The sequence below is a fragment of the Myotis myotis genome, unplaced genomic scaffold (genome assembly GCF_014108235.1).
Source record: "Myotis myotis isolate mMyoMyo1 unplaced genomic scaffold, mMyoMyo1.p scaffold_m19_p_3, whole genome shotgun sequence".
Taxonomy (NCBI): domain Eukaryota; kingdom Metazoa; phylum Chordata; class Mammalia; order Chiroptera; family Vespertilionidae; genus Myotis; species Myotis myotis.
The window spans coordinates 80,720,503-80,746,252 of record NW_023416335.1 but is presented as its reverse complement, the minus strand read 5'-3'; the positions used below and the strand labels follow the sequence as shown (position 1 = coordinate 80,746,252).

Sequence of the window (25,750 nt, the reverse complement as noted above, 5' to 3'; positions counted from 1 at the left end):
CTAGCCCTGAGCACTGCAGCCTGGGAAGGGGGGCGGGACTGGCCTTTGACCTGGGATGTGGACTGCTGGCCTTCCTGCCCTTCTTGAAGGCGCCACTGACTGCATCTTGCTCTTCACCTTCAGGAAATGCAACTTGGCGTGGCAAGCTATTTCTAGATTGAGTGACTGTCTCTAACTGGAAAGCCCGTCCCAGTAAAGATAGCTCATCTAGCACCTCTCCTTCTTTGGCCTCCATGTCTGATTTTGAAGTGGTTAAGGGTTTTATACTTTTGGATGCCATTAGCCTGTTGGAGTCATTCAAACATGCTACTGTGCTACTGTCCAGACTCAGCACTCAGGCCGAGTCTTGGGACTATTTGTGCTAGAAGTCCGACGTGTTGTCCACTTTTTGCCAGTTCCTTCAGGACCCAAATGAGCTTTGTGTGTGTTCAGTCAGTGCCCTTTTCTTTAGGGACAAAATCATGTCTATGTTAATAGTAATGTATCTTTTAATGGGTTTGATAGCTTTAATATTTTTTCCACTACTGCTTTGATTCATAGTGTACACTACCCCTTGAGGATATTCTCATTTAGGAAATGAGGACACAGACCTCCAGAATAATTGTTTGCCTAAGGTCTTCTATCAAATCAGAAGCAAATCTAGGACAGGAGCTTAGACAGTTTTTGATTTTAGGTCATGCAGCTGCTTTTATCTTGAAATGCGTTGTGTCCACCTGTTGGGTTGTTAAACCTGTTGTATGAGATGATTTGTCCAGAAGGATCTTGCTGTGTTTTTTTTCTGATTTCTCTGAGAAAACTAGGTCTCTGGAAATTCTGTAGTTGGAAGGGCAGGAAAGGATCCTTATGGTTGATCTAATTTCTGCTTTGAGAAATGATCACATAAAATATCTATGCACCGCTCCCTTCTTTTTTTAAAAGACTTCACTAGAAATTGTTGGTAAGTTTGAAATGTTGGCAGCATTGAACATTAGGATAAACCTGAATGCATTTTAACGTGACCCTTGTTTAAAGCTTGACAGCCTCATGTGTTCTCACCTTGCTTATTTGATCCTCCCAAGAAGCCTGTGGGATGGAGAGGACAGATTGTATCTTCATTTCCCTTCTCTAGTTAAGGACTCTGTTTCCTTGTTTAGTTATGTTACCAATTCAAAGACAGTTCTGAGTTTTCTATTTCATTGGGTGTTATCTGAAGTGTTACAACTGAAAGGAACCTTAGAGATCGTTTATTTTAATCTCTTCATTTTACAAATGGAGGAAACAGGCCTAAAGAGACAGAAATCACTTGCCCAAGGTCATTTAAGCAGATAAAGCAAAACCAAGAACTGGAACCCAGCTTTCCTGATTTCCAGTCCCTGTAAGAACCACAAGTATAATTTGCATTGCAAGTAAAATTAGGCCATGCTCTGCTATTTTCTATATTTTCATATTGTTTTTGTTTCTTGGAAATAGTGTGCAGTTCGTGCAGCCACAGAAGGCAGAACTCTCGTTTTGGAAGGCTTGGAAAAGGCGGAGAGGAATGTTTTGCCTGTTTTGAACAACTTGCTGGAAAACAGGGAGATGCAGCTTGAAGATGGACGCTTCCTAATGTCTGCAGAGCGTTATGACAAACTTCTCAAGGTAAGAAAAGAAAAGTTCAGCTGCTCTGTCTGAACTGCTGAGCTGTGGGCAGTGCCGTTGTTGTGTGAGACACACTGTAGCAGAATGAGGACACATGTTCAGGGGCCCATATCTGTGGCAAATTGCTTAAGTCAGGTCATGAGTCTGCAGTTTTACAAGACTCTTCTAATATTTGCTGGCCATTTTAGAAAATCTCCAAGATTTTTACTTTATCTTGCCAATCTAATAACTTTCTTTTCCCCTTCCTCCCTCTTTCCCTCCCTCCTCCCTCCTTTCCTTTTTTCTTTCCTTTCCCTTTATCTTTCTTTCTCCTTTTAATTCTTCTTCCCTTTCCTTCTCCTTTCCTATCTTCCTTTTTCCATCTCTCAACAACTATTTACTAAAAGCCTAATGGCTTTTAGACAGTAGTGGGAATACAAAGCTGAAAAAAGTTCAGTTCTTGGCCTCAGGAAGCAAAAAGTCCAGTAGATATTGACAAAAATTAGTAGATATTTAAAAGATACCCTGGCCCTGCTAGAATTCCCTTTACTACACCTTAAACATGTCAGATGGGCATTCGCCTACCTGATAGTTGCTTTGCACAAGCACTTGACTCTTCTGGAATGGTTTTCTCCCATATATCTGTCCAGCTTACTTCTATACCTCCTTCAAGTCTTTGCTTAAATATTATATTATACTAGAGGCCCAGTGCATGGATTTGTGCACTAGTGGGGTCCCTCGGCCTGGCCTGTGCCCTTTTGCAATCCAGGACCCCTCAGGGGATGTCGGGGAGCCGGTTTGGGCCCGATCTCTGCAGGCCAGGCTGAGGGACCCCACTGGTGCACGAATCCGTGCACTGGGCCTCTAGTATGCATATAAGATCTTTGGTTAATCTCTTCCCGCCCTCCCCCCCTCCCTCCTTCCCTATGAGATCCATCAGTCTGTTCCATGTTTCCATGCCTGTGATTTCTGCTTCTGCATTGAACGTCTGTCCCTTGGTGGTCAGTGCACATCAAGGGTACCTGTCGGCCAGTTGCTTAGGGCTTTTATATATATAGATAGATTATCAATGAAGCCTGCCCTCACCCTCTATTTAAAACTATAATGTGCCCTCTATCCGCATACTCCCTTACCCCACTCTATTTTCCCCCCATAAAGTCTAGCATTCTATGTGCTTTACTTATTATGTTTTTAGTTCATTCTCTGCTTCCCTTTATTAGACTCTGACTTTCACAAGGGGAGGGTTTTTTTTTTTTTCTTGTATATACTTCTTTTTTTTTTTTATTGCTTAAAGTATTACAAAGAGTATTACATATGTCTCCTTTTTTTTTTCCCCGCCCTTGACAATCCCCTGGCCTAAGGGGAGGGGTTTTTGTCACTGATGTTATCTCAACTCTCAGGGCAATGCCTGGAACCAGGTAGGTGCTCAATAACTGTTAGATGGATGAATAAGTGAAATAAAATCTTTAAATGCTGTGATACAAGTGTGTATAAAGAGGGCCACAAGTGATTGTGGGGCTTCAGAGACTTTGGAGAAGGGGTTCGTGTAGTGCTACAAAAGGACCAGAAGACAGCCCTGTTCGTTCATCTTCAGCCGTACCACACTGCAGCTCTCTGGCTAACCAGGTCCCAAGGGACTGATTGTTCTGCCTCTGCATTCTAGGATTTAGTCTCTCTCGCACCTGTTCTGTAGAGATACAAATGTGTTAATCTTATTACCCCAAGTTGGTTACAAATTGCTCAAGAACAGGATCTGTGTCTTAGGCTTCTTTTTGATCCTGCTCCCAGGGAGCTAATACAAGCCCAAAACAACCTAGGCATCAAATAATAGATGATACCAGAGGGTCTGATGAAACTGATGCCATGACTGCTAGGACCAGGAGCATCTCTTTCTGATTTCACTGTATGAGTCTGTTTTCTTGGAAACCGGTTTGGCAACCCTTTCAGTACTCTTGTTTCTTCACTGTTTCCTAGCTGGTGTTTTCATTGTGCAGTATAGTTGTTTTCTTTTGTCTGTATCTAAAGATGGTACCATACTAGTATAATAATAAAGGGATACTTGATAATTTATTATTTTTATTGATTTTTTTTAAAGAGAGGAACAGAGGAAAGGGGGGAGAGAGAGAGAGAGAGAGAGAGAGAGAGACATTGATGTAAGAGAGAAACATCAATATGCTGCCTCCTGCACGTGCCCTGATCAGGAATCAAATCCACTTTTGGTGTATGGGATGATGCTCCAACCAATTGAGCCACACCAGCCAGGGCAATACTTGAGGATTTAATCAGTAAGAAAAGTTAAAATCATTCGTTCATATTGTTATAGTTAATTTATTTAAATGAAAGCCAGTTTATTATTATTATTATTATTATTATTATTATTATTTTATTATTATTTAAATATATTTTATTTATTTTTTCAGAGAGGAAGGGAGAGGGACAGAGAGTTAGAAACATCGATGAGCGAGAAACATCGATCAGCTGCCTCCCGCATGCCCCACACCGGGGATGTGCCCACAGCCAAGGCACATGCCCTCGACTGGAATCGGACCTGGGACCCTTGAGTCCGCAGGCCGACGCTCTATCCACTGAGCCAAACCGGTTAGGGCTTATTTTTTAAAAATCTTGTTTTATCAATTTATATATTACAAATAAAGAATAATAATTGTTGTTTATTTTAAAAGTAGATAGATATGATACAGAACATTTTCTCTTTAGAAACTTTCTAATCCTATCTAATAATAGACAAACATGGTAATTGACCATACCTTTGCTATGCTCCCCATTGGCTAATCAGGGCGATATGCAAATTAACCGCCAACAAAGATGGCGGTTAATTTGCATATGTAGGCGCAATGCTGGGAGGGAAAAGGGGAAGGACGGAAGAAGCCACCTGCTGCTGATGGTGATTGGACACCCAGGCGGCAGGCAAGAGCCGGGTGGCAGCCTCCGGCCCATGATAGAAGAACTGGGGCCACCTTTTCCTGCCCCCCAGCCGGTGATCGGAGAAGCCGGGTGGGGCAGGGAAGAGGCGGCTGCCAGCAGCCGCCTCTTCCCTGCCCTTCCCTGGCTGGTGATCAGTGATCGGAGAAGCTGGGCGGGGCAGGGAAGAGGTGGTCCCTCTTCCCTACCCTTACACACCGGTGTTGGGAGAAGTACCTGTATTTTTTTTTTTCAAAGTACCTGTATTTTTAATAATTTCTTGACATGGTAAAAGAATTTTACATTACGATCCAGGGGTCGTGGGGTGAGGAGAAGGAGCAGCAGAACAATCCAACAAACAAAAAGGGAAACAGAAATGCGTGGTGGAAGGGATTTGAAGGGTGGGTAGGGGCATTGCCCAACTAAAATGCAATTGGTTTGTTACTGAGTACTATTCATGGGAAGACAGCATCCTGACTCCTTCTCTATACAGTATATTGGGAGTAAAAATGATGCATCCAGGTGGAAATATGATTAGGGGTTGGAAGACAGACAGGGAAAGAAGAAGTCAGAAATAGACACTGAGAGAGTCACTGGCTGGCTGGCTGCAAATACTGACTCTCCAGTAGTGATAGAATAAAAAAGTGGGGGATATCTCTGGAAGATTCAAGAGGTAGGGGGCAACTCTTCTATGGTTTTGACTTGCCCAGCAGATTTCCACATACACATGTGTACACGCCTATGTTTGCATGCACACACATATACACATAACTGACTGCCCTCCCAGGAAGCACAGATGAAGAAGAAGCTGCCAGAAGAAGAAGCTGCCCACCTTTGGTCCAGGCTGCAGCCACCCGGAGAAGCTGCCAGCCCTGTGGTCCAGGGCGCCAGCACCTGTGGCCAGGGAAATAGGTTGCCTCTTCTCCTACTGCAGTCATTACTTCAATATTCCCCTTCTGAATTTCTCTCCTGTGCTGCAACCCAACTCCACTTTTCATCAGAAGGATATAGAACAGAGAGAGCAGTGTTAAAAGCTTACATTTTTAAGCCGGTAAGGTTGGTACTTAAACATATAAATGGAAAACTAGAGTCCTTAAGGTAACAAAGGCTACAAAGGACAGGGACAGCACATGACCTATTATATCCAGCAATCCATATGGGGACTGAAAACTTTGCAATGATGACAATTAGTGAAGATATGAATCAACTAAAATAGTTGACAGGGACAATTCTTCCATCTTTGAAAATATCTATATCAAATCTGTTTAAATAGATTTTCATCTGCATAATATAACACATTCTGACAAGACCACCACCACAACCAATGTAGTCAGTGTTGTGCCAATAAATGTTTAATAACTGGGGGACTCCCCCCCCACCGAGTGCACAAATTTTTGTGCATCGGGCTACTTGTTACAAAATAATTATTTGTCTCTATATAGTTATTTGGCCTCTTTTAGTAAATTACAGTGGGGCCTTGACTTACAAGTTTAATTTGTTCCGTGACGGAGCTCGTAACTCAAATTACTCATATGTCAAATCAACAGTGAACGAGTGAGACATGTGATGCTGGGCTGATATTGTGGTGTTCACTGTGACGTTCGCTGCGCTAACTAGCGGAGGGGTATCTGAAGCTGATTTGTAACCCGAATTTTAGTTCGCAAATCAAAGCAAAAAATCAGCCGAGAGACAGCTCATATCTCGAAAAACTCGTTAGTCGGGACACTCGTAAGTCAAGGCCCCACTGTATTTGAAAAAGAATACTTAGATTATTGAATCATTCTTTTAAGTATATGAGTTACTTCATAATAAGAACTTCAATATATTATTTGTTCGTGTAGTAGAATTCTGTGCAAAGTTATTGAACATATTACTTTGGATAGGAATTTGGGGTATGGGGTCAAGCAGGTTTTAGTTTACAAGGAGTGCTTATTATTATTAAATGAGAAGGATGTACTACATTTTTTCCAATGTAATTATCAGTATAAATACATAATTTTTATTGGTAAGTATAATTTCTGTATTCATAGAATCTGTCTCATGGGAACCTCACAGAATATAGGCAAGATATTTTCACAAAACACCACCACGTTAAAAGGATTTGAACACCATAACTGAAGTCCCATATATTTCTAGCTAGATTCAATATACTAAATTAGAATATCTCAAAATGTTAATGATTTCATAGAGGTGATTATAGTAGAATGTTATTATGGAAACAGATACAGTTGGCTTATATAAATTTTATTTATATTCTGATTATAATTTTCAGATAAGTGGAAAATAGAAATATTTAGTTCTCTGAAAATTATACTCTTGGTTTCTCAGACAGGGTTATATCCAGATTCTTGTTTTTGAGTGCATATGACATAGTGTAGTGTTAGTCCTATTAATTAAATGTAGGGTCACAGTTTTGGTAATGTTAGAAACAATTGTTCATTATGTTTTTTATTTTATTTTTTAAAAATATATATTTTATTGATTTTTCACAGAGAGGAAGGGAGAGGGATAGAGAGTTAGAAACATCGATGAGGGAGAAACATCGATCTGCTGCCTCCTGCACACCCCCTACTGGGCATGTGCCTGCAACCAAGAATCGGACAAGGTGCATGCCTTTCAGTCCGCAGGCTCTATCCACTGAGCCAAACCAGTTAGGGCTCATTATGTTTTTTAATTATTTCATGCAGTCAATCAACAGACATTTGTCCTGCTATGTGCTAGAGGTAATAAGTCCTTGGATCCAGCAAGAGAAAATCATGTACAGAAGTCAGTGCACAAATGTATGATGATAGATGGTTGCGTAGGACATAGTGGAGGGGTACGAGAGTGGTTCTGATGGAAGGAGGGGATGAGAAAGGGTCCCATTTTAAAGAAGATATTTTTTGTGCTGAGCTTTGAATAATACTTGTGTTTAGGCTGTGCAAAGTGGAAAGAGTGTTCCAAACAAGTGGAGCAGTATTGGTGAAGCAGCATGATGTATCTGGAAGCCACAGTTGTGAGATGGGCACAAGCACAGAGTCATGGAAGGCGGGCTGAGGGGATGGGTGTGAAGTGGTTGCCAAGACTGGGAGAATCAGACATGAATCTGGCCAGGAAAGGCCTTGATAGTCATGTTAAAAGTTTCTACACTGGCCGAAACCAGTTTGACTCAGTGGATAGAGCGTCGGCCTGCGGACTCAAAGGTCCCAGGTTCGATTCCGGTCAAGGGCATGTACCTGGGTTGCGGGCACATCCCCAGTAGGAGATGTGCAGGAGGCAGCTGATCGATGTTTCTCTCTCATCGATGTTTCTAACTCTCTATCTCTCTCCCTTCCTCTCTGTGAAAAATCAATAAAATATATTTAAAAAAAAAAAAGTTTCTACACTGTCATATGGGCCACATTCATATGAACTTTGTAAGCTCCGTGGATTCAACAGCTGAACACAGTGAAGAGCCATGGATAAAGTCAGGCAGATGTAAGGAATAGCATTTAATAGGTGCCTGCTATGGACCAGTTGCTTTTACATATATAATCACATTTAATTTTCATAAAGCCATAATAATGTTGGTGATATTATTCCCACTTTATAGGTGAGAAAGCTGAGGCTCAGAGAGTGCACTAGAGCCAGGATTTAGCAATCTAAAACCTGCACTGTTTCCAGTCTCTCAGCTCCACCATATACTAGTTGCAGGACCAGGGGAAAGTTATATAACTCCTCTGAACAGCAGTTGGTTCACTCATAAAAAGCAATTAAATGACTGTTTAGATTCTGGTGAAAGTTAAATGAGAAAAATTCATGGAAAGTGCTTACCATGTAGTAAGTTTTCAATACATGTTGGTTATGACTATTATTCTACCTTGGTAGAAATATACCCATAGACATAATTATCTGTTTAAGGCCCATGGGCAAGCTCTGCTCTCTGGGTCTACTTTTTTACATCCTTTGGTCTTAGCCGGTACATTGTCCTTACCCTCGTAACTCTGTTACTCTGTGTGACTTCATTTGACTTAGAAACTGACCCATATCTCCTTTGTTCCTCGATATGTTCACTGCCTCTCCTTTCAACACCAGTCTTCATATTGTGAGCCTTCCCTGGCATCCTGATCCTCCTTTCACTTTGTTTCCTTCCTTGGCAGTTTGACATTGAGAATTTTCTCAAGTAGGTTACTCAGTAGTCAGGGCCCAAATTTCTTAGCCTAGAAGCTCTTACAGTTGTAACTTGTATTAGTTATGATGTAATTTTTGATCTCATATTCTTTAAGGATCATACGAAAGCAGAACTGGATGCGTGGAAGATTGTTCGAGTTAGTGAAAATTTCCGAGTGATTGCTTTGGGCTTGCCAGTGCCTAGGTACTCTGGGAATCCATTAGACCCCCCTCTTCGTTCTCGATTTCAAGCCAGAGATATTTATTATCTACCCTTCAAGGTAAGTATGAACAGGATAACTTATTTTTAAAATATTTTTTCTATTCATAATAAATTCACTTACTATGGAAATATTACTATGTTTATAGATGTCCTTCTCAATAGCTAATGGTAAGGAAAAAGGATATAGGGTGAAGAAGTGTTACATATGTCTCCTTTACCCCCATTGACTCCTCCCCTGCCAATCCCACCCCCCAGCCCATGCCCTCATCCCCCTAGTGTCTGTGGCCATTGGTTATGCTTATATGCATCCGTACATGCCCTTTGGTTGATCTCTTACACTTCCCCTCCACCTTCCCTCTGAGGTTTGACATTCTGTTTGATGCTTCTCTGTCACTGGATCTCTTTTTGCTCATCAGTATATATTGTTTATTATATTCCACAAATGATGAGATCATGTGATATTTATCTTTCTCCAAGTAGCTTATTTTGCTTAGCACAATACTCTATATTCATCCATGCTATTGTGAATGGTAAGACTTCTTTCTTTTTTATAGCAGCGTAGTATTCCATTATGTAGATGATGTACCAGAGTTTTTTTTAACCCACTCATCTGTTGATGGGACTTAGGCTGTTTCCAAATCTTAGCTATTGTAAATTGTGCTGCTATGAACATAGGGGTGAATGTATCCTTTCTGATTAGTGTTTCTAATCTCTTGGGATATATTCCTAGAAGTGGGATTACTGGGTCAAATGGGAGTTCCATTTTTAATTTTTTGAGGAAACTCCATACTGTCTTCCACAGTGGCTGCACCAGTCTCCATTCCCACCAGCAGTGCATGAGGGTTCCTTTTTCTCCACATCCTCTCCAGTACTTGTCGTTTGTTGATTTGTTGATGATAGCTATTCTGACAGGTGTGAGCTGGTACTGCATTGTCATTTTGATTTGCCTCTCTCAATGATTAGTGACATTGAGCATGTTTTTATATGTCTCTCGGCCTTCTGAATGTCCTCTTTCAAAAAGTGTCTATTTAGATCCTTTGCCCATTTTCTTATTGAATTATCTTCCTTTTGTTAAGTTGTATGAGTTCCCTATAAATTTTGGAGATTAGACCCTTATTGGAGATAACATTGGCAAATATGTTCTCTCATGCAGTGGGCTTTCTTGTTTTGTTGATGATTTCTTCTGCTGTGCAGAAGCTTTTCATTTTGATGCCGCTTTTTATTTTGATGTAGTCCCATTTGTTTATTTTCTCTTTAGTTTCCATTGCTCTAGGAGCGGTATCGATTAAGATATTGCTTCTGTGTATGTCTGAGATTTTGCTGCCTGTGTATTTCTCTAATATGTTTATGGTTTCCTGTCTTATGTTTAAGTCCTTTATCCATTTTGAGTTTATTTTTGTGTATGGTGTAAGTTGGTGATCTAGTTTCATTTTTTAGCATGTTATCTGTCCAATTTTTCCAACACCATTTATTGAAGAGACTGTCTTGACTCCATTGTATGCTCTTGCCTCCTTTGTCAAATATTAATTGAGCATAATGGTTTGGGTTGATTTCTGGGTTTTCTGTTTTGTTCCATTGGTCTATATGTCTGTTCTTGTGCCAGTACTGGGCAATTTTGAGAACAGTGGCTTTGTAATATAGATAGATATCTGTTATTGTTATTCCTCCTACTTTGTTCTTCTTTCTCAGTATTGCTACAGCTATTTGGGGTCTTTTTAAATTCCAAAAGAATTTTTGGAGAGTTTGTTCTAGGTCTGTAAAATATGCCATTGGTATTTTAATGGGGATTGCATTGAATCTATAGCTTGCTTTGAGTAGTATGGACATTTTAATGATGTTGATTCTACCAATTCATGAACACGGTATATTCTTCCATTTGTTTATGTCTTCCTCTATCTCTTTTTTCAGTATCCTGTATTTTTCCGAGTACAGGTCCTTGACCTCCTTGGTTAAATTTATTCCTAGGTATCTTAATTTTTGTATTGCAATGGTAAATGGGTTGCTTTTTTAGTTTCTCTTTCTGTGAGTTCTTTATTGGTGTATAAATAAACCATAGATTTCTGGGTGTTAACTTAGTATCCTGCTACATTGCCAAATTCATTTATTAGTTCTATTATTTTTTTTGATGGAGTCTTTAGGGTTTTCTATGTATAATATCATGTCATCTGTGAATAATTTTACTCCTTATTTTCCAGTTTGGATGCCATTTATTTCTTCTTCTTGTCTGATCACTATGGCTAGCATTTCTAGTACTATGTTGAACAGGAGTGGTGAAAGTGGGCATCCTTGTCTTGTTCCTGTTCTTAGGGGGAATGGTTTTAGATTTTGCCCATTGAGTATGATTTTGGCTGAAGGTTTGTCATATAAGACTTTTATTATGTTGAGGTCTGATACCTCTAGTCCCACTTTGCTGAGAGTTTTTATGTGGAAAGTGTGTTAGATTTTGTCAAATGCCTTTTCTGCATCAATTGATATGATTATGTGATTTTTGTCTCTCAATTTGTGTATGTGATGTATCAGTTAATTGATTTGTGGATATTGTACCAGCCTTGCATCCCCAGAATAAATTCCACTTGGTCATGGTGTATTATCTTTCTAATGTAATGCTGGATCTGATTTGCTAGAATTTTGTTGAAGATTTTAGCATCTATGTTCATCAGGAATATTGGCCTGTAATTCTCTTTCTTTGTAGTGTCATTATCTGGTTTTGGAATTAGGGTAATGCTAGCTTCATAGAAAGAGATTGAAAGTGTTCCTTCCTCTTGAATTTTTTGGAATAGTCTGAGAAGGGTAGGTTTTAGTTCTTTGAATATTTGGTAAAACTGCCCTGTGAAGACATCTGGCCCCGGGCTTTAGTTTGCTGAAGGTTTTTTGATGACTGCTTCAATTTCCTCCTTAGTTATCGACCTGTTGAGATTTTATGATTCTTTTTGATGAAGTTTTGGAAGGTCGTATTTTTCTAGGAATTTGTCCATTTCCTCTAGGTCAGTGGTCAGCAAACTGCGGCTTGCGAGCCTCATGCGGCTCTTTGGCCCCTTGAGTGTGGCTCTTCCACAAATACCGACTTCTGCGCATGGGCCACGAAGTTTTAATCGCACTGTACGTGCACACCCGCACGTGGTATTTTGTGGAAGAGCCACACTCAAGTGGCCAAAGAGCCACATGTGGCTTGCGAGCCGCAGTTTGCCGACCACTGCTCTAGATTGTTTAGTTTGTTGCAGTAGAGTTGTTCATAGTACTTTTTTACAATCTTTTTTATTTCTGTGGGGTCTGTTGTTATTTCACCTCTTTTATTTCTGATTGTGTTTATTTGGGTCCTCCCTCTTTGCTTCTTGATGAACCTGGCTAGAGGTTCATCAATCTTGTTTATCCTTTTAAAGAACCAGCTCTTGGTTTCATTGATCTTTTATATTGGGTTTTTTTTTTTTGGTCTCTATTTCATTTATTTCTTCTCTGATCTTTATTATTTCCTTCCTTCTGCTCAATGTGGGCTTCTCTTCTTGCTTTCTTTCAAATTCTTTAAGTTGTAGAGTTAGATAATTTATTACCAGTTTTTCTTGTTTTTTTTGATGTATGCCTGTATTGCTCTGAACTTCCCTCTCAGGACTGCTTTCATTGTGTCCCATAGATTTTGGAATGCTGTGTTTTCATTGTCATTTGTTTCCAGGATGTTTTTTATTTTTTCTTTGATCTCTTTGGTAACCCAATCATTGTTCAATAACATGCTATTTAACCTCCAAGTGTTTGAATTTTTTTTACTGTTTTTATTTTAGTTTATTTCTAATAATATGACATTGTGATCTGAGAAGATGCTTGATTAAATTTTGAATCTTCTTGAATTTGAAGAGTCTTTGCCTGTGTCCTAATATGTGGTCTGTCTTTGAAAATGTCCCATGTGCACTTGAGAAGAATGTATATTCTATAGCTTTGTGGTAATTAAGTCCATCTGATCTAGTGAGTCATTTAGGATTGCTGTTTCTTTGCTGATTTTTTTGTCTAGAGGATTTATCCAGTGATGTCAACGGGGTATTAAAGTCCCCTACTATGATAGTATTACTGTCAACCTTCCCTTTGATACCTTCCAGAAGTTTTTTTATGTATTCGGGTGCTCCTGCATTGGGTGCATATATGTTTACCAGAGTTATAGTCTCTTGTTTTATTAATCCTTTTAGTATTATGAAGTGGCCTTCCTTATCTGTTGTTATGACCTTCACCTTGAGGTCTATTTTGTCAGATAAAAGTATTGCTACCCTAGCTTTCTTTTTCATTTCCATTTGCCTGAAAAAATATTTTTCCATCCCTTCACCTTCAGTCTGTGTGATTCCCGTGGTTTTAGTAGGGTCTCTTATAGACAGCATATATGTGAGTCATGTTTTCTTATCCATTCAGCCACCTGATATGTTTTGATTAGAGCATTTAATCCATTATGTTTAAGGTTATTATTGATAGGTAGTTGTTTGTAGCCATTTTTATTTTTTATGCCTGTGTTCCTTCTTCTCTTTCTATTTCTTCTTTTTACAACAGTCCCTTTAGCATTTCTTGCATTGCTGGCTTCATAGTGATATGAAGCCTTAGCCTTTTTTTTTTTTTTGTCTGCGAAGCTCCTGATTTCCCCTTCAATTTTAAACGATAGCTTGCTCTGTAGATTATTCTTGGATTCAGTCCCTTGCTTTGCATAACTTTGTATACTTCATTCCATTCCCTTCTGGCCTGATGTATTTCTGTTGAGAAATCATTTGATAATTTAATGGGAGATTTTTTGTAGGTTATTCTCTGTCTCTCTCTTGAAGCTTTTAAGATTCTCTTTGTCATTAACATTTGCCATTGTAATTACGATGTATCTTGATGTGTGTCTTTTTGGTTTTATCTAATGTGGGACTCTCTACGCTTATGTGACGTTTTTCTTCCCCAAATCAGGGAATTTTTCTGTTATTTCTTCATATTGTTTTTCTAAACCTTGCTCCTCTTCTTGTCCATTTGGCACCCCTGTTATATGTATATTACTTGGTTTCATGTTGTCCAAAAGCTCCCTTAAGCTCTCTTCCTGCGTTCTAATTTTTTTCTCCAATTGCTGTTCAGATTGGGTGTGTTTTCTGCCCTGTCTTTTAACTCCACTTCTTCTAATGTAGTGGTGAAACCTTCCATTGTGTTTTTTATTGTAGCTATGTCATTCTTAATTTCCTTTTGATTCTTACATTAGTTCAGTGATGGCGAACCTTTTGAGCTCGGTGTGACAGCATTTTGAAAATCCCTAACTTAACTCTGGTGCTGTGTCACATATAGAATTTTTTTGACCTTTGCAACCATAGTAAAACAATGATTTATATTTTTGATATTTATTTTATATATTTAAATGCCATTTAACAAAGAAAAATCAACCAAAAAAATGAGTTCATGTGTCACCTCTGACATGCGTGTCATAGGTTCACCATCACTGCATTAGTTTTTGATTTTCTCATCCAGCCCGTTTAGGAACTGTGTGATCCTTACTCAGAATTCTTTTTCTGACATATTGCACGCCTCCGTTTCATTTAGTTCTGGTGCTGGCAATTCCTCCTTTTCTTTCCTTTGTGGATTGTTTTTTTGTCTCCCCATTTTTGCTGTCTCTTTCTGGCCCTGGGCTTCCTACTTGGGGTCTGAGGTGTTGAAGCCCCTAGCGGTTCAGTGATCTGGGACTCACTAGACCAGAGGCTGGGTCTGCCTTTTGTTTCACCCCTTTATTGTCTCTGCTCTGATTCCCCCCCCCCCCCCCCACACACACACACACTCCTGCTTCTCCCCTGGTTCTGGTTTCTCAGTTGTCCACTTCAGATTCTTCAGGCCAGCAGGGGTGCATGCACAGTTCCTCTGGCGTGCAATTCCCTGTGAGGGCCCAGAGCCCTCTGGCATGCAATTCACTGTATGGCCTTGGCACCCAAGGTAAGATGGTGCCTTAGGTCCCTCTGGCAGCGCACATGCAGTGTGGTTCTGTGACCTGTGTTTGGGCACACCAGGTAGCACCAGGTAGCACCAGCAGCTCTGACTTGGGCTGGGGGTAGGACGTGCGCCAGGTGACAGTTCTGTCTGTGCCAGAAGACGGAGCCTGCCCGAATGCTCTGACCGAGCCAGTGGGCAGACTCTGCAGTGTACTTGTTCGTAGGGGTGGGTACTCTGAGTCTCATTAAGCGGTCCAGGTGCCGAGTTGTACGGATCCTGTGGCGGCCTTAGCAGGAAGGAGCATACTCCGGGGCTCACAGGAGGCTGTGGCCAGGGAGGCTGGAGTCCTGGAGGCTGTGTGTCTGCAGTTGAGGTAACAGGTCTTTGGCCAGAGTGGTACAGGGTCCCGGATGGTATCTTTGGCCAGTCTGGGTGGTGGTGAGGCTGGGCTCCTAGTCACGGCAGCTCTCCCCTTCAAGATTGCGTGATTTCTGTTCCAGAGCCAGCCTCCCCTGGAGTGCTTGCAGTGGTATCAGGGGCTCCCCATCTAGGAGAGCCCAGTCTGCCAGCCCCTGCAAGATCTAACTGTCCCTCACTCACACACACACCACACATCCATACACTACCTTTTCGCTCCCTTACTCACACTCTCTCCCTCACTGCTGTCCTGCCAGCTGCCATCTTAACACTCCTCCTTTTTTTTTAGATAGTGGTCGGGGGAGAGATAGAGAAGTATGGATATGAGAGAAGCACATCAATTGGTTGCCTCCCATATTCACCCTGACTGGGCAAGGAACTAACCTGCAACTCTGGTACATGCCCTTGACCTGGAATCAAACCTGTGGCCCTTTGGTCTGCAGACTGATGCTAACCACTGAGCAATGTGAACCAGAGCTGTGATTTTTTAAGAAGGTTACTTTTTTTAGAAAATGAAATGTATCAGTAAGTTATTTTTTGCTCCTAATTACTTAGTGTCTGATTAATTCAAAGGTTGGATTGTTTAGAAAACATTTGTACTTAATCCATTATATTCCTTATTAACTGTCTTGATGTTTCTATGTATTTTAGGACCAACTTCAACTGTTATATTCTGTTGGATCCAATGTTTCTGCTGAAAAGTAAGTCAGCTATACATTATTTATTTTTATGTAAATATCTGGACACTTAACATTGAATTTGTATTGCCCATTGATTGATTCATTTGCTCATTTGACAACAATTCTTTGAAGAATTTTTTAGTAGTTGTGGTAAGTGCTGATGATAAAAATAACAAAGAAGATAATAAGATAAAAATCATGGTAAAGACATGATATTTGATGGTAAGAAACTCAACATCTAGAAGAGGTTAAAGATAATTTGACTATTTAAAATAGTTTAACACAGTATAATAAGGTAATACCTTCAAATTGTAGTTGAGAGTTTCTATGGACTTCATAAGGCATTGGCATTTGAGATGGGTACTAAAGAATGAGTAGGCTTTGCCAGATAGATAATGGAATTAAGGAATTCCAAGAATATTTTTAAAAGCATGGGATATGAGAGTATGTCTCATTTTTGAGCCTATAAAAAGCTGCTGGTGGCTAGAGATAGGTTTAGATTGAGATTGTGAGGTGAGGCTGCCAGGTTATGAAAAACTTAACATATTTTGATGGATGTCAGAAACAGATCTGTTATCTAATCATCTTCTGAGTTTTAAATGGAATATTTTAATGTGGAGCTCTTGTTCCTTAATCTAATAGTAGATGTCATTTTCTTAAATTTAACATATTTGTGCATATGATATATGAAAACTATTAGAATAAAATTTTAATACCATTTATCTTTTTCCCCTAGAGTTTCTCAGCTTTTGTCTTTTGCTACCACACTCTGTACCCAAGAATCTTCTACTCTAGGACTTCCGGATTTTCCTTTAGATAGTTTACCAGCTGCAGTTCAAATCCTGGTATGTATAGAATAAATTAACGACTGGTATACCCAAATGTGGCAAAGAATTTAAAAGTTCATCCTTGGATATTCATCACTTTAGTCTGCTTGACATATTCGTTTTAAATATTGTCAGAACTGAGATTAATTTATTGTTCAGTGCAGCAGACTGGACAGAGACCAATGGTATGTTCCGAGCCCTTAAAGAGCTTACAGTCTTAAAGGGGGGAAGGTAGAGATGCAACTCAAGTGAAAATTCCACAGAGAGAAAGACTTTAGCCTGATCACACAGAGGTATGCTCTAGTGTATGTTGTGACTCAGACTTGCCCCTACCTGATGTGAGGGAGCTGGGGCTTTCACATTCTAGCACCATCAGTCATTGGTAAATGGTTGTCCCAGAGTACACAAGTTCCCAGGCACTAGCTAATCTCTCAGCTTGAGCAAAGCTGGCTCTAGGAGCTCAAGGGACATCTTCAAAAGACAGAGGGAGACCTATAACAACTGGCTGCTTGAAGGGAAAGCTGGATGCACAGAAAAGATAAGGACAGATCTGGGGGGATTTGGTGGAGCAGTGACATTGTCCACTACAGTATCACAAAAGTCATGACAGTAGTATCTGGAGGGTGGAAAGGCCCTCCAGGTAGAGGGAACAGCATTTACAAGGGTGTTGAATCATAAAAGGGCCTGGTATTTTTGGAGAATAAGTTGTGTCACTAGAACAAGCCTGTGTAGTGAAGAGAGGGATTAGAACCTTAGAATGAAGTGCTTTACATGGTGAATAAAGTTGTCTGGGTTTTATTATATGGAAGAAGTGGCCTATCAAACATTATTAAGTAGGCCAGGTGTGTAGCAATCAGATATACAGGGGTGAGCAAAAGTACATTTTCAGGTTGGAGGAAGATACCTCTGTTTGCAGGAGGTGGCATGGGGAGAGCCTGGATGCACAGGGAGCATATAGACTGTTAAAATAGTTAGTGAGAGACTCTGCCAAGGAGCCTAATTCGAGGTAGTGGGAACACCACCTAGATGAGACATTTTAATTTGATTTATTTTTATCTTTTTCAAAAGTTTATTTTAATTCTTGACACTATTACAGATGACCCCATTTTTCTTCCACTTTGCCCATCTCCACCCAGCTTTCACCACTCCCCTTCCTTCTGGTCATCACCGTACTGTTGTCTATGTCTATCAGTTCTTTGGCTAATCTCTTCATCTACTTTTATCCAGTCTCCCTCCTCCCTTTCCTCTAACAGCTGTCAGTCTGTTCCTCATATCCATACTACTGTTTTTGTTTGTCAACTTATTTTATTTATTAGATACCACATATAAGTGAGACCAATGGTGTTTGCCTTTCTCTGACTGGCTTATTCCAATTAGCATAATACTCTCCAGGTCCATCCATGCTGTCACAAAAGGAAAGATTTCTTTATATTTACGGCTGAATAGTATTCCATTGTGTAAATGTACCACCACTTTTTTTATCCCCCCATTTATTGATGGGCACTTGGCCTATTTCCAGATCCACTTATCTACTGGTGGGCACTTGGCCTGTTTGCAGATTTGGCTATCCTGTATAATAAAAGGGTAATATGCAAATTGACCCTAACAGCAGAAAGACTGTGAACGACTGGTCACTATGACACGCACTAACCACCAGGGGTCAGATGCTCAACACAGGAGCTGCCACCTGGTGGTCAGTGCTCTCCCACAGGGGGAGTTCCACTCAGCCACAAGCCAAGCTGACAGTTGCAAGCGCAGCAGCAGTGGCGGGAGTCTCTCCTGCCTCCTCGGCAGTGCTCAAGATATCTGACTGCAGCTCCCTATGGGGAGCAGGCCTAAGCCATTAGTTGGACATCCCCTGAGGGCTCCTAAGCTGCCAAAGGGATGTCTGACTGGCAGCTTAGGCCCGATCCCCTGGGGAGGGGGCCTAAGCCAGCAGGTGTACATTCCCTGAGAGGTCTCAGACTGCAAGAGGGCTCAGGCCGGGCTGAGGTACCTTCCCCACCCTCCCCCACCCCCCCAAGAGCAGGAATTTTCATGCACCAGGCCTCTAGTTGTAAATAATGCTGCTATGAACATGGGGGTGCAGATATTCTTTTGAATTGGTGTCTTGGGATTCTTAGGATATATTCTCAGAAGTGGTATCAATAGGTCAAAAGGCACTTCCATTTTTAATTTTTTTGAGGAAACGCCATACTATTTTTCACAATGGCTGCACTAGTTTGCATTCCCACCAACAGTGCATGCGTCCCTTTTCACCACATCCTTGCCAGCACTTGTTTGTTGATTTATTGATGGTAGCCATTCTGACAGGTGTGAAGTGATAGCTCATTGTGGTTTTAATTTGCATCCTAGGGCAAGGGAAACAAAGGAAAAAATAAAGAAATGGGATTACATCAAACTAAAAAGCTTCTGCACAGCAAAAAAAACCATCAACAAAATGAAAAGGGAGCCCACTGAATGGGAGAACATATTTGACAATGATACATCTGATAAGGAGTTAATTTCCAAAATATATAAAAAACTTATACAACTCAATACCAGGAAGACAAACAATCCAATTAAAAAATGGGCAATAGACCTGAATAGACACTGCTCCAAAGAGGACATACAGATGGCCAATAGATATGAAAAGATGCTCAATGTCACTGATCAGAGAGAATTAAAGTCACAATGAGATACCACCTAGATGAGACATTTTTAAAACTTATGTTGCAATTTATTTTATATTTCCTGAGAGTTGGTGAGTTAGGTTTCCCAGGTATTGCTCACATTGTTCTATACATCTAGAACAGTTTTTCTTATCCTTTTTATTATGTCTTTTACTTTTCATTCTTTTTGTTTTTGCTCAGAACTTTTTACTTGGACAATTCTTAAATCTAAAAAGGGTTACAAATATTAAAATGAGCATCTCTAATTCCTTCAAATAGAATCATCAGTTGTTAACATATTGCCACATTTGCTTGCTCTCTGATTTTTTTTTTTTTTTTTTCTGGACCATTTGAAAGTACACAACAGTTAACATTCTTTTTTTTTTTTTTTTTAAAGCGTCCCAACTTCGTCACTTTTACAGACCCAGCTAGGCCCTTTTCTTTTGTTTTTTTTGTGAGTTTTCTTTTTTATTTTTTTCTTTCTTTATTTTTAAATATATGTTATTGATTTTTTACAGAGAGGAAGGGAGAGGGATCGAGAGTTAGAAACATTGATGAGAGAGAAACATTGATCAGCTGCCTCTTGCACACCCCCTACTGTGGATGTGCCCGCAACCGAGGTACATGCCCTTGACTGGAATCGAACCCGGGACCCTTCAGTCTGCAGGCCAATGCTCTATCCACTGAGTCAATCCGGTTAGGGCCACAACAGTTAATATTCTTAATACTTCAGTATGCAACTTCTCAGAATTAGGACATTCTCTTACATAACCAAACACCATTATCATATTAACAATAATTCTATATCATCTAATAGAGGGTCTATACTAAGTTTTCTCTAATTGTCTCTGTTAATAGACTTTTAAAAGTAAGGTGAACTGAATTGAGAAAGCAATTTATAACTTTGAAGCTAGGTGAATGTGGATGAGATTAATTAAGATTAGGAATAAAGATAGAGGAGAAGGGAGTTTGGGACAAGTAGGGTAGGTAGATGTGTTCAGACATGTAGTTTCAGACATGCTGAATGGGGGACAATGGGATATTCATATAGTCATGTCTAATGTGCAATTGAGAGTTCAAGTCTAGAGTTCAAGAAAGAGGTTAGGACTAGGGATATAAACAAGGAAGTCATCAACACATAGATGGTAACTGAAAGATGGGTGTGGGAGAGCTTACCAAAGGAAAGGTAGTGGAACAGGAAGAAAAGAAGAAATACTGAATATTTGCTTATGTAGACTTTTGGGAAATATGAGTACCATATTGGTTATTGTTTATAAGGTAATTTTAATATCATATGTACATTTCGGATAATTTTTTCAAATTTATTTTAGATGTTCCTCACTCATACATGTTTTTGCTCCTAAATAGAATTCCTTTCCTATGATGTCAATCAAACATGCAATCCACTGGCTTTACCCGTACACTATTTTACTAGGACAGGAAGGGAAGATGGCTGTGGAAGATGTTTTAAAAGTAAGTATCTTCTCCCTTTCCCTTTCCTTTTCCTTTTCCCTTTCCCTTTCCCTTTCTCTTTTCCTTACCCTTTCTCTTTTCCTTACCCTTCGCCTATCCCACCCACTCCCCCTTCCCTTCCCTTCTCTTTTCTACCCTCTTCCCATCTCTTCCTTTCTCCTTTCCTACTTTTCTGTCTCTTCCTTTCCCTTTTCTTACTTTGTAGGCATAGGGGTATTGGCATGCCAAAGATGGGGGCAGCAAGCATTGAGGTGGCTGGTGTGGCTGGGAGATTGGTTATACTGAGTAAATATGTAAATCAATTGAACAAATAAGTGAATATATTGAGGAGAATAAGATCTGCATTTTTCACTGTTGGAGCAGGAATTTATAAACAGAAAGGGAGGATGAAAGAACCCTCAGGTATTATACTGGAATTGGAGAAATTGGTATGAACTCATTTTTTTAGTTTTTGTTACTCTCTCTTTTTTTTTGGTCTAAAGTTTTACATATATATCCTTTTTTCCTGCTTGACCCCACTCCCCCAGCCATTCCCACCCTGGGCAAGCCCCACTGCCCCAGTGTCTGTGTCCATTGGTTATGCTAATATGCATGCATACAAGTCCTTTGGTTGCTCTCTAACCGCCTCCTCCCCTGCCATTTATCTCTGGATCTATTCTTGTTCATCAAATTATGTTGATCATTATATCCCACATTTGAGTGAGGTCATGTGATATTTATCTTTCTCTGACTGGCTTATTTCACTTAGCATAATGCTCTCCAGTTCCATCCATGTTGTTGCAAATGGTAAAAGTTCCTTCATTTTTATAGCGGCATAGTATTCCGTTGTGTACTTAGATGTACCACAGTTTTTTAATCCACTCATCTGACGATGGGCACTTAGGCTGTTTCCAAATCTTAGCTATGGTGAATTGTGCTGCTATGAACTTAGGGGTCCATATAGCCTTTCTGATTGGTGTTTCTTATTTCTTGGGATATATTCCTAGGAGTGGGATTACTGGGTCAAATGGGAGCTCCATTTTTGGGAGGAAAGCTTTTGAAGGAGAAGGAATAATCAATGTAAAAGCCCTGAGGCAGGAGCACTCTTAGGGTATCTTATGAATAGCAAAGGACAGTGTGAGGGGGGGCAGGGTGAGGGAAGAAGAGGTGAGGAGGACATGAGGTCACTAGGTAAAGGATATTAGATCATGTGGGGCTTTATAGGTTATTGCCTTCAGTTTGAATGAGATAGAATCTATGTATATAAAAGGCTAATATGCTAAGTGTCCGACCATCTGACTGGTCGCTATGATGCGCACTGATCACCAGGGGCCAGACGCTCAACGCAGGAGCTGCCTTGACGCACACTGGCCATTTACAGAGAAATGGCACCACGGACCTGGTGCCGGCAAAGCCACCCTTGGCTTCCCCCAAGTGGGACACAGGCCCGTCTACCACCTCAGAGTGACAAGAGGGGTCCCAGACTGCAAGAGGGCACAGGTCGGGCTGAGGGGACACCCCCCCCCCCCATGCATGAATTTCATTCACCGGGCCTCTAGTTTAATAATAAATGGCACTGTGGACCTGGCGTCCACAAAGCAACTCTTGGCTTCCCCCAAGTGGGACACAGGCTCCGCCACCACCCCGGAGTGACACCTTACCAAATCACGGCTGATGCTACTGAGACCCCATGGTGCAAAATGCGGTCCACAGCCCAGCCCAGAAATGGCTGTGGGCGCCGGGTAATGACGTCACATAGCAACGTCTGGCTTCCTCTCCCTAGCAACTAGCCTGCTTGGAGTTTATTCAGCCCAGGAACACGACTTGCTTTATAGCCAGGTGGAAACATTTTACACTTTAACCAAATGTCTGTGAAGCATTTTCCCATGCCCCATCTTATTTGATCCTCACAGAAGTCCTAGGGTAGGTAGATAGGAGACTCAGTGGAATCCTATTTTCTTTTCATTAGCCAGAAAATGGAGGTTTAGAAAACTTAGAAACTTGACCTGACTGAAAAGAAGTAAGAAATGGTGGACCTTGAAAATGACTTCAGGTTGAATTTGGTTGACACTTCTATTATAGAAAAAGGGAAGATAATGATATTAAAATATTTCTTCTAATTAATTTCCTTTCATTGTCCATGAATCCATGCACCAAGCACTAGTGTCATTATAAGATTTTGAACATAGGAAGCTCTTAAACTGAACCTCTTAACAGGCTCACTCAAGTTACTAAAAAGTGAGTAGACGGTGGAGAATAAGGGTGTTGTGGTAATCTAGTTAAGAGAGTATGGCTTTGACCAGCTTTGAGCTTGGTAAGAAGTCTTTGCTTTTGGGTCATATTTTGAAGATAGAATGTGATATGCTGAAGAATTGGAAGTAGGGTTGAGACAAAGAGTTAAGGATAATTTCAAGCTTTTTGGACTGAGCACCTGGAATGATAAAGTTGGAGATAGAGAACATGGGAGGAAGATCAAGACCTGAGTCTTGTGTTTATTGAATTTAAAATGCAAGTGGAAATGTCAAGGGGCAGTTGCATATACAAATCAGGAGTTTAAGAGAGTAGTCTGCATTTCTAGGAGAGAGAAAGTGGGAGTCAAACTGGATAAGATTATTTACAAAGTGAACATAGGTAGAAAATGTAAAAGATCCACTCTTAGAGTAACCTAACATGTACTGCTCAGGTAGTGAAAGAAGGACCTGCAAGAGAGACCAAGAAGGAGGAAACAGTAAAATAAGAAAAGTAATTTATTTAATTTGGTAATAAATAGGATATTATTGGTTGACTTACCAGGAGCAGGGCAAATAGAGTGGTGGGATTGTAAGCCATAAATTAGTGGGCCAAATAGTAACTCAGAGATGAGGAAGCTGAAACAGTGATTACTTACTTACTTGTAAAATAAGTTTGATGGTGAGCAGAAACAAATAGGTGGTGGGTCACTCAAGGATGATGTAGAATTAAGAAATGGCTTATTGTTTGTTTCTTGGAATGGGGAGACAAATGACTTCATAGGAAAAGGGGACAAAATCTGTGGAGAGCATGGAAAATACTTATAGAAATATGGTCTGGGGGAGGCAGGAAAGGACATTTCCAGAGCATCATTGTACCCTGATTTGGAATAGTGGAAAACATATTTTGTACCTAGCAACTGGAATGATCCTAAACTGAGATGGAGAAAGTAGACTTCTACTGATTTTTCCATCAACTCATAATGAAAGGAGAAGTCCTTTTTACTGAGACAGTGGGAAAGAATTAAGCATTGATGAAAATGTAGATGATTTTGAGGATGAAGGAAAAATAATTTAATTTGTTTATTCATTTAACAAATCTTTCCTGACCATTGACTATGTTCTTTGTGTCTGATTCTAGGTTCTGGAGATTTAGAGTGAACCAAATAGATACATTTTGATATTACTCTAATGTGGTTAATATTCTTGTGAAGTGTGAAGGTGTATGTGCCTGAAGGCTCTGATGTGGGTGGCAGAAGCAACTAGATTACCTGCTGAGACAGGGATGAATGAGTTCAGATAGATTCCTAAGGAGAAAAGTAATGGTTTATATCAGTTGCTAAAGGGCTTTGGGAAGAGCCCAGCAGAGACTGGAGGCTACATCATATTTATTCAGTAGCCAGACAATATGGTATGGTGATTTTCTCTGTTAGTGCTCAAAAGCTTAGAAAAGGGTATGAAGAAAATAAATAGCTTGGTGGGTCAGGATTGGGAATTGTGAGGGTGAATATGGAGGCCTTGCAGACCAACATCCTTGTGATTTACATTTCCTTTTATTTAATTACTAGGGGCCCGGTGCATGAAATTCGTGCACCTGGGGGGGGGTGGCCCTCAGCCCAGCCTGCCCCCTCTCACATACTGGGAGCCCTCAGGGGATGTTCTACTGATGGCTTAGGCCTGCTCCCTGCTCCCCTTGGGGTGCGGGCCTAAGCCGCAGTCTGGCCTCCCTTTGTGGGAGGCAACCGGGCTGATCAGGGGGAGGCACCAGCCCCATCACCCTGCTGCTGCAGCCACTGCCAGTCACCGCAGCCACCAAGGTTTTTTCATCAACACGGACTCCAGTCCCTTCACCATGAAAAAATGACAACTTCCTTTAGGCATTTTCAAGATTTGTCTTTCATAGGATATGACATTTCTTTATTATTTTTTTTATCCTCACCTGAGGATATGTTTCCATTGATTTTTAGAGAATGTGGAAGAGAAAGGGAAAGACAGAGAGAAACATCAAAGTGAGAGGAACACTATGGTTGCCTCCTGCATGAGCCCTGACTTGGGCCCAGCCAGGGAGGAGCCTGCAACCTAGGTACATGCCCTTGGTCAGAATTGAACCCAGACCCTGTGGTCGGCAGGCTGAGGCATTATCCACTGAGCCAAACTGGCTAGGGCAGAATATGACATTTCTTAGCCCTCCAGCAGCGGACCTTCCTTTTTTTTTGCCAGGAGTGTGGTGAAAAACCCTAGATCACCTTTTTGGATTTTTATTACCCAAGTTACTAAGAATATTACCAGTGGCATACAGGGAGCTTAGCCAATGAGCAGTCAGAAAAGGTGTTTCCTCTGTAGTTCACACCGATCTCTGGCTCGGCCCCCCGCCCAGGCCTGACGCCTCAGCCAGAGGTGTCGACCCCCATCACCCTCTGATTGCTGGATCTGCCCCTCGCCCAGGCCTGACGCCTCTGAACCAGGCATCAAACCTGGGCAGGGGAGCCCCAGACCCCTCTGATCGCCGGCTCTGCCCCCTGCCCAGGCCTGACGCCTCTGGCTTAGGCGTCAGGCCTGGGCAGGGGACCCCCATCTTCCCCCATCACCGACTCCCCCCCTGCCCAGGCATAATGCCTCTGGCCGAGGCTTTAAGCTTGGGCAGGGCCCCCCCCCCCCCCACAGCTCCGATGGCCTTCTCTGCCCCTGCCCAGGAGCCCCCTGGCTCAGGCCC

The 25,750-nt window shown here is 41.0% G+C and overlaps 1 protein-coding gene across 1 annotated transcript in view; it reads left to right on the top strand.

Annotated features, from left to right (window-relative positions):
• Nucleotides 1–25,750, top strand: part of VWA8 (von Willebrand factor A domain containing 8) — a 403,894-nt gene that overhangs the window by 56,824 nt on the left and 321,320 nt on the right. The window contains exons 5-9 of the mRNA XM_036297783.1: nt 1,450–1,617; nt 8,760–8,924; nt 15,851–15,900; nt 16,616–16,724; nt 20,726–20,830. Of these exons, the coding sequence (XP_036153676.1) occupies nt 1,450–1,617; nt 8,760–8,924; nt 15,851–15,900; nt 16,616–16,724; nt 20,726–20,830 (597 nt within the window). The remainder of the gene's footprint in view (nt 1–1,449; nt 1,618–8,759; nt 8,925–15,850; nt 15,901–16,615; nt 16,725–20,725; nt 20,831–25,750) is intronic.